The 9451-nt window shown below is 37.8% G+C and overlaps 1 protein-coding gene across 8 annotated transcripts in view; it reads left to right on the forward strand.

Annotated features, from left to right (window-relative positions):
• Positions 1-9006, forward strand: part of Clock (clock circadian regulator) — a 94179-nt gene extending 85173 nt beyond the window's left edge. For 5 of the 8 annotated variants that reach the window (XM_017798209.2, XM_017798211.2, XM_029563583.1 and 2 more), the window contains one exon: positions 1960-3775. In XM_017798209.2, coding sequence (XP_017653698.1) covers positions 1960-2139 — 180 coding nt within the window. In that variant the 3' untranslated portion in view covers positions 2140-3775. 8 annotated transcript variants of the gene reach the window in all.
• The last annotated feature ends 445 nt before the right edge of the window (positions 9007-9451 follow it).

The raw sequence follows: 9451 nt of genomic DNA on the forward strand, positions 1-9451 counted from the left end.
TGATAATTAAGCTAAAGCTAAAAAGGAGATTTGTCTCAAGAGCTAAATCTATCAAAGAAGGAAAGCTCTTAAAAGAATGAACATTCAGGGCTAGCAAGCTGGTTAAACAAGTGAGGGTTTGTGCTGCCAAACCTGATGACCTGAGTTTGATACCTGGATCCCACATAGTAGAAGAGCCAACTCCTACAAGTTACCTTCTGACTTCCACATGCTAGCCCTGACATGCATACTCACACACATACCAACAAACACACATTAAATAAAGAAATGTAAAAAAAAATTTTAATAGAACGGACATTCTCATCTTCCCTTCTCCCCCCCCCACCCCCAACCATAAAAAGATCCCAAAGACATAAGAATCATAAAGATTTTAAATAGGCAATACTTTTCATAAAGAGACTCATGTAGAGAATACATAATTTGACTTTTCCAGTGTATCTCTGTTTGAAAATGTACCTGGTTGTAACCATGGAAGCAAATGTCCTAAATTCCTTTGTCTTACAGACATTTTTTAATAACAAAGCAAGCAAGAAAACTCTAAAGGTCTTTTGCAATGCTTACTGGTCTCCATCCTTGTATTTGTGTGTGTTTCCAGCATATACATTTGCAGATTCCACCCAATCTAGGTCTACTTTAAAGTCAAGAACTTTACAGCAAGGGTGTGGTCTTGTAGAAGTACCTTATTTGAAAAATGTAACACTGTCTCAACTGGTCTCTTTTATAATGAAGTTACAGATTAAGAAAGCATGCCAGAAGTAAAAACCTGATGAAAGAAACCAAGACTCAAAATTGAGTCTTTCCAAGGTCAGGCACTAGAAATGAAAGAGCAAGACAGTGCCAGCCAGCCTGTGACTGAGACCCGTCTGTGGTCTGGTTTGGCTTTGTTTATTTTTGTTGTTTATTGTGTAATATCATACACAGGACTCTTATGCCCTTATTTTTCTTTAATTTTATACAAACCCATTGTAGTAGGCACTGATAGTCCTATTCTTAAGTGAAGAAACTGAAGCTTACAGAAGTAAATAGCTTGATCGATCAAGTCACATATTGTAGTTGAGACTTGAACTCAAGTTTGCTTAAGGACTCTGCCTGACTACTTTTTGGAAGGTCCATGTGTATGTGTGTGAACATGTATGCAGGCCAGAATTCAACCTTGGGTATTGTTCCTTAGGACAACGCTCCCTTGTGGTTTTGAGACAGGGTCTCTCACTGGGACCTGAGGCTCACTTACTAGGTTAGGTTGATGAGCTGGTTAGCCTCAGGATTCTCCTGTCTCCACTTCTCTAACACTACAATTGATAAGCATATGCTACCAGGCCCAGCTTTTTACATGGGGTCCTCAGGCTTGCATAGACAAGCATTTTATGGACTGAGCTACCTTCCTTGGCTTTGCTTTTTTAAAAAATATTTTTATTTTTTTAATGTGTATGAGTGTACTACCTGCCTGTATGTGAGTGCACCCGTGTCGTGCAATGCCTCGGAGGTCAGAAGAGGGCATTGGATTCCCCTAGAATTGGAGTTAAGGACTGTTCATAGCCGCCATGTGAGTGCTGGGAATCGAACTCAGGTCCTCTGCAAGAGCAGTCAGTACTCCTAACCGCTGAGCCATGTCTCCAACCCCCTAACTTTGCTTCTTTACCAACAGGCAGACCTGTGTACAGAAGACATTGTCTGTCTGGCCAAGGAGTATTTATTTAGGTCTATAGGAAATAAAGTGAAAGTATTCGATTTGTTTCAAGACCAATTGCTTTATATACGGTGACATTTCCAGCCTAAATTCTTTTGAAAAAATTAATTTTGTTATGCGTTCAGAAGGAAAGACTTTTTACAAAAATAGAATTTTAAATTATTAGTGAGCAAAAATGAGAATTTAAAGCTCTTGCCCCTATGGATGGTGGACAACTTGAGTTGGTAGTTTCAAGGGATACAGTAGTGCTGCATAATCCATTTGTTTTTTAGACTTCTAGGTTGCTCCATGGGAACCCTTCAACTCAGCTCATCCTCTCTGCTGCGTTTCCACTACAACAGAGCACTTTCCCTCCATCACATCACCAGCAGCACCAGTCTCAGCAACAGCAGCAACTTAGTCGGCATAGGACTGACAGTTTGACTGATCCTTCCAAGGTTCAACCACAGTAGCACACATGCTTCCTCTCTGATGCCTAGAAAGGACAAGGATGGCCGGTAAAGAGTTGCTCAGATGACTTGCAGTTTAGGAGGAAAAGTTCCAGCAGTTTCCTGAGTACTAGTATTGAGTATTCTAGTTCCTGGAGTAGTTGGTAGGGTAAATGCTATCCAGTGCTACAAATGTACATTAAATACCAGCCAGCCAGAGATGATCAGAGGGACATGGCCAATTCTGACAAGTGTTTCAGTTGCCTGGGTATTTTTTATGGAGAAAGAGTATATTGCCAAAAGTTAACAAGCTCAACTATCATATGACCTCTTCTGAATCAGAAAGTCACTAACAATGTTGGTAGCTTGGTGGTTCTATGCCTGGTATCAAGTGTTAACAGAGGACACATCACTGCCAGGTGTTTGCTTAGAGAGATACCATGAAGATAATCCAGTAGTTGGTAGTCCCCACCCCAAACCCTTCTGTTCAGATGATGGAACAGTAATTACTTTCAGAATGTTGTGTGGGTTTGAATTCTCTATGTACAGATGCTATATAAATGTGTATGTGACTGGATGAAGGAGAGAAAGCAAACTTTCTATATGCTGCATGAAAGCATTATCTATTCCTTACAGGTATGAGTACATTTCATTAGATTTTGGCACCATATACAAACTGGTAACAGCCTCTGTTTTTCCTTTTGTTTACAATGTAATAGTGTTCTCGTCATTTTTCCAGGGCACAAGTCTTTTTGTTCTTACTTTGGCTGTGATGTCACAGTTTGTTCAGTGAGGTATGATGTGCTGCTGGGAATGATTTTTTTGTTTTTCAGGTTAAATTATTGATACAAGATTTTCACGTTATTCAGAAATCCCTTATTTCATTATTTTTCAATTATGTTTGAAAATAGAATTGCACTGCTTTATTTTAGATGATTGGTTGGGAGCTTGAGCACATATTTTGATATATTTCACAATGGGAATATTTATGTAAATGGTTTTCAACAAGCCTAAAAGTGATTTCAAGAATGTTTCAGTTGTAAGAGTAAAATTTGCACTCAAGACATGTTAGGCACTTTTTAACATTCTCAGTGGTGGGAATTTTAACTTTAGGATTTGTTGGAATCTTTTTATTATCCTTTAAATTTCAATACTTCTTTTAGTCAGAAATGATTCAGGGTTATTTGAGGAGAATAAAACCCATAGTGCCTTGATTTTAATTCAGGTGATAACTCACCATCTTGAACTCATTGTCTGGCTTCAGTAGCAGTTTTGAAACCTTAGTACATTTTTAGCCGCATGTGGGTCACAGTGTCTCAGTGTCTCAAGTCCCTTTTAAGACTGCTGTAAGTCTTTGAACCACCCTAACACTATCACAGTTATTAATATGATCCCAAAATTGTTCCCAAATTAGTGTCTTCCTTTAAAGCTAAGTAGTCCTTTAAGAATTGATAGTAAAGGGCTTGAGAGATGGCTCAGTGGTTAAGAACACTGACTGCTCCTGCAGAAGGCCTGGGTTTGATCCCCAGCACCCACATGGCGGCTAACAACTGTCCTAACTCCAGGGGGTCCAACGCCCTCTTCTGACCTTCGCAGGTATTGCATGACACGGGTGCATTTATGTACATGCAGGCAATAGATGCATACACATTAAATTTTTTAAAATATTTTTTTAAAAAAAGAATTACCAGTAAATATTACTCAATATGGCCTTGATAGTCCTGTGAGAAAAGGAGTAGAAATTGGTTTACCTTCAGTGCAACACTAGACTATTGTAACTCACATGCTTCCTAAACATGAATTAAGATTTCATCTGGCAATAGCATACTCTATAGGTAATAAACTCCAACAAAGTTACATTTTAAAAAGCATTTTTTAGATTTTATGGTACTAATAATGAAATTTACAATTATAGAACAAAAGACAAATAGAAAATAAAACACTGAAGGGAGGACAAGAGTGATAAATCATAATTGACCTTAAAGTAAAATGTATAGCAGAGATGAGGTTGCTAAACAGAAAATTTTCACCAATGAAAATAATCTAATACAGATAATTGCTAGATAAGGGCTCAGGGGAATGCAAAGTCAGTTTTCTGTCCTGAGCTTTGGTCTCGTTCTTAAGCACTTTGTTTTCCTATTTAAAAACAAACTTTACCTGGCTGCAATTAAGTTAGCAAGTTAATGGTGGAAAAAAAAAAAAAAAAAACCAAAAAAAATTGGTACCTACCCTTCTACAAAAGTGTGGCTAGATACCAGTCAGTAACTGACATATAGCTAAATGATCATCCAGAGGAGATTCCTGACATTCCCACCCATACCAGTAGTTGTCTAAGTGTGCATATGCAAGCATTCACACACAAGACAAAGCAGATGTAAAGTACAGCAAGGGTATTGCTTCTCTTCCCTTCCAAACTGCCTTGACTTTATGCCATTCCATGTATAGCTGAGTTGTGCCTCATTTATTTATTGGCAATACCTAGTGATAAGGATTTAGCTAACAAGATATGATGTACACTATATTATGGCTTACCCTCTAAGTCTGTAGTTGAAAGGTTATGAGCCCTGTTCTTGGCAGAAGCAAAAGAAGGCAAGTCTCAAAGTGTATGTGCAAACTGCTCATTTGCCAATACTGCCCTCCCCATCAGGTATTTCTCATTTTCACAAATGATTTGGGAAAGAAAAAAAGTCCTTTCATCCTACTCAAAAATTAGCAGTTGATAAATTTAAAGGAGCAGCTAGCTGCTAACTTGCTGTCCATGTAGAGAGTTGTGCTGGCAGAGCTTGTCAGGACCAGCTGCCTCCACTTAGCCTTGGTTTTCTCCTGGCTCTGTTGAGTTTGGGTTGCAAACTGTTCTTATCAGCTCCCCTACAAGACTTGAGCATTCTGTTGAAGATTCATCAGTTGCCCGTTCATTTCTGTAGCCAAAGTTAACTAAAATCCCAAATCTCAATCATGAAAGATACCAAATAGATCACTTTACAGTTTCTTATAAATCTTAATTTCCCCCACTTTACTCATAGGGAATCGGGTTTTCATGAAAAACTTTTATTCTGAACAGCACTTTTTAGGTAAGAAACTGTTGAGGTAAAGGACAGATCTAGCTGCTCTGCAGGTCCCTTGCTCTGGGCTGCTATGGTAAAGGGTGAGTGTTGCTTCACAAGTCCAAATGAGAGCAGTAAGAACAAAGTTGCTGCTGAGTGGTGTCCACCCAGAACATTGAAAAGTACTCCATGTTTTTTGTCTTGTCTTTTTTGTTTTGTTTTTTTAATGGAAACTGTAGGAGGAAAAACAAATGTGGTGAGATCGCATGCCAACGAGTACTACAGGTCCATTCCTAAGCCCCATCCTAAATGTAGGGTCATTTTTAGAGCATTGTGCTTTGCTTTGTCACACGGATATGGTTAGGAATGTATACTAAAAGGATGACAGTGATCTTGAATAGCTTGTGGTAAAGGTGTTTGAACTGTGTGTTGTACTTGGTCATTGCCTTAAAGCAGTCTCGAAGTTAGTTGGGAGCACCAAAGCAGCCCAGCTGTGTAAAGGGCATTGTGTTGAGGGAGAGCCCTGGTTTCGAGAAGCCTTAGAAAGGGACCCTTAAAATAGTCTACACAGGTGGAGATTCTTTGCACTTGGATGTTACTCTATGTTTTAAAATGTTTTCATTACATTGAGGCAGACTTTTTGTTTCTTAAGTGGGATGCAGGTAGCATTTTTAGTATTTCTTTTATTTCTTTGGTGATTGAAAGTTTGTTGGTGAATATTTGTGTAAAATTCTTTAAAGCCTACCACCTTTCCAGTATCTGTGGCCCTGTTCTTACTACCACAGGAGTTGTGTTAGAAGGTATAAACACTGGATATTAATATAGCTGAATGCATATAACCAGGGGGTAAGTTGATTGGAACTTTCCAGTGGTGGAAAAGAAACAGCACAAAGACACTTGCCGTTTTAATAGTGACTGGAGAGACCTTTAAAGTTTGTCTGGATCGAGTGAACATTCTTCTAAGAGGAGCTTTCTGAAGTAATTGCAAAGGAAAAGAGTTGACTATTTTTATAGCATATTTAATATATTTGTATATAACTATGAGTATAGTAAGAACCCTCCACATGCCTCCCACTTTTCTAATTTCCTTCCCTTTGCCATAGCCCTAGTATAGCCTCATCCGCATGGGTAATGTGCCTATTGTCAGCCTACCAAAATAGTGCTGCTGCTTTTTGAGACAGGTGAGATCAGACTCTCATGCCAGGGGATCCTTTATGGGAGGAATAGCACACACTTCAAACAACATACCACAGTCTAAAAGCATCATTTTGAATGGTAACAAGCACTTTATTGCAATTATTCATTTAGATAAAGTTTGTATCTTAGGCATTAACCATTTCTAAAGGATCCCCCAATCATCACTTAGGTGAAATTATAAATGACACATTTCTAAGAAATGTCTAGATCCAGTGAACCGTAGCAGGTTTATGGGAGTGATTTCAAGGTAGCCAAATGAACTGACCTTTGTTTTGAATGTGGTAGAGTCAAGAGATCGTAAATGTGTAGTTCATGTAAACACTATTGTAAACCTATCTTGCCTATTGTGTGGACACCAAAAGAGACCAATGAGCCTGTTTATTTTCAGAGGTCTAGGATTATGCATCTGTGTGAGTAGATGTACAGAGCTAATCTAAAAAATGATGGGTAGAAATATTTTAGAATACAGCTATTTCAAGAATTATTGAGTGTTTTAAATGTGCCCTGAAATGTTGGCATGTCATTTCAGTGTTTCCATTTGAATTGCTCTTGTAATATTTTTGCACAAAACAGACTGAGAAAGACTGCTTTAGTTGAAGAAAAAGTATAATTTGGTCTTATTTTAATGTCTCCTGTGGAAACACTGGGGGTGAATTCTGTTGGTATAGTTACTAATTCAGGATATTTAAAAGTGTTGAACAGGTCACAAGAAATTAAACAAACTTGGATATTTAAAAATTAAAATTCTTTCTTTCCCTGTGACTGTTTCCATAGTTTTTTTTTTCCCATTACACTACATTCCTTGTTTTTCTTAAATACTTTGCAAGATCTGTTTCAATTATTTAACAAATATTTCTAAGCCACCTGGCTTTTCCCAGGAAAATGTACTTTAGTGAGTGAAATAGAGTATTGTAGTGAAATAGGATATGGTTTTATATGGTTTGTGACGAGACAAGTAAAATTCCATCACCACCACCAGCAAACACTGAGGTGCTGCATTAAATGACAATCAAAATCGTTATTTATAAAAGAGTTTAGAAATGGTTGAAACAAAGCAGTTCTCTGGGTTTCTTGAATAAAATTGCTAAGTGTATTTATATTTTAAGTATGTTTGCATTTTCTTAGTAATGTGGTATCCTGTATTTACTTTGTGGTTTGTTCTGTTCTGCATCATCTTGTCCTTGGAGAACTAGCTCTCCTTTGGGGTGGCTACTAGTCCCTCTGACGACTCTCCTGACAGATCATCCGAATCCAGTTCACATCAGGATGGCAGTACAGGGTCAATGTAGAGTCCCTGCACTTAATTAAGAAAAAAAATTTAAATGAACTCTTTTAGCTGTTTCCTGTACCCCAGCCTTTTTCTAGTTTCACTTGCTGCCTTCTCGTTTGTTTTTGTACAGTTACTTCCCCCAACACAAAGGCCAGTATGACAGAGCCAGGGGCACACAGGGCATTTTGTCTATTGAGGGAAATATTAGCAAAATAATCAGTATCTCGTAGTGGCTGCCATTATCATATCTATATTAAAGTTCTTATATATAGTGAATAATGTATGCACACTGAACTTCAATACCAGTTTGCTTAGTCTTAAGAAATCTCAAGGCCAGGTGTGGTGGTGCACTCGGGAGGCAGAGGCAGGCATATCTGTCAGTTTGAGGCCAGCCCAGTCTACATATTGAGTTCCAGGTTAGCTGGGGCTACAGGGAGACCCTGTCTCAAAAAGATCCACCACCTCCCCAAAAAATCTGCATACCCAGTGCTGTCCAGTGTAGCTATTCTTGAACTTTTGAAACCTAGCTGTGTGAGGATCCATCCTTCCTGTTCACGTGCATTGGCATGTAATCCTCCCTGGAGTCCCACAGGTAAGCTCACACAGGTATTCCATAGGGAATAGAAACACCATCAACCACAGGCTGGCCTTAACCAAGTAAAAAGTGTTTGTTTTAACTCTTGAGGGTTAAATTGAAAGTATGCCATTTTCAGCTGTATGCTTTTAAATCTGAGAAAACAAACTGATGTTGCTTTAAGAAATGACATTCAAATGTTTTGTATTTGATTGGCCTGTACTGGTTCAAGTTCATTACTGGCAGTGGTTGTGAGACTACTATGAATTAAAATGTAGGGAAGACTATGTTATCTTTAAGCTGATGTACACCTAGACAGTCATCTTCAAGCAAAAACATTGTCCTTAAAAAAGGTCCTTTTTCAAAAAAAAAAGTCAAAATGATTAGAATTAAAACCATTCTGAAATTACTCAGAAATCTATTTTACTGTGGCTTAATTTGGTGAAAGGCCTCAGTACAGCGCTTTCATTTTCACCCTGTAAAATCGAAGCCCAAAGACAAATTAATGCTGTATTGAAACCAGTGAGTAAAAACAAGTTTTACCTTTGTAAATTTTTAATCGTTAAATCAGTTGGTAGCTGTAAAAACATGCACCAAATTCTAATGTTCTGTGTGGTCCTTGGTGTGCTATTCTTGACAGTGCTGTCCTTACTGCTTGGTTGTGAATTTAAATAAAACAAGAATCGATGTGGCTTATTATTCCTACTCCAGAGAGGAATAAATGGCTACTGATCTTCAGATGAAAAAAAAATTTTTTTTCTAACGCAAACATTCAATTGAAATAAAAATTAAACTCATAAAAACGAGACTGGCATTTTTCAAGTATTGTCTTTTGCCAAACCCTAACTTGCATAGAAGCATGAGGTATAATGAATGGTTCCAACGGTGCTCTATCAGGTTTCCCGATTTTCCTAAGCTGTGCTCGGAAATACAGTATTGAATACAATGTGGGTTACTTTGTTACCAGATTAATTACTGCCATTTTAATTTGGTCCAATATAATTTGTTACACTTGTTTTTCAAAGTTACCTTTTGAGAAGTCAAGCTGTCTTACTAGCCTGCCTTCATTCAGGCCTCTTGCTGTATTTCTTTTCCAGCCTCTGATGTATACAGCTTCTAAAATCTGTATGTACTATCACAGTGCTCTTTTGCTACACTCTTATATTCAGAACCTAAAATTACAGCAAAAGAGCCAAGCAGTAGCAATGTGGTTGTTTTTTTTTTTTTTTTTTTTTTAAATTTAAAAAAAAT

This window comes from Nannospalax galili, unplaced genomic scaffold, assembly GCF_000622305.1.
Source record: "Nannospalax galili isolate Female #2095 unplaced genomic scaffold, S.galili_v1.0 scaffold433, whole genome shotgun sequence".
Taxonomy (NCBI): Eukaryota; Metazoa; Chordata; class Mammalia; order Rodentia; family Spalacidae; genus Nannospalax; species Nannospalax galili.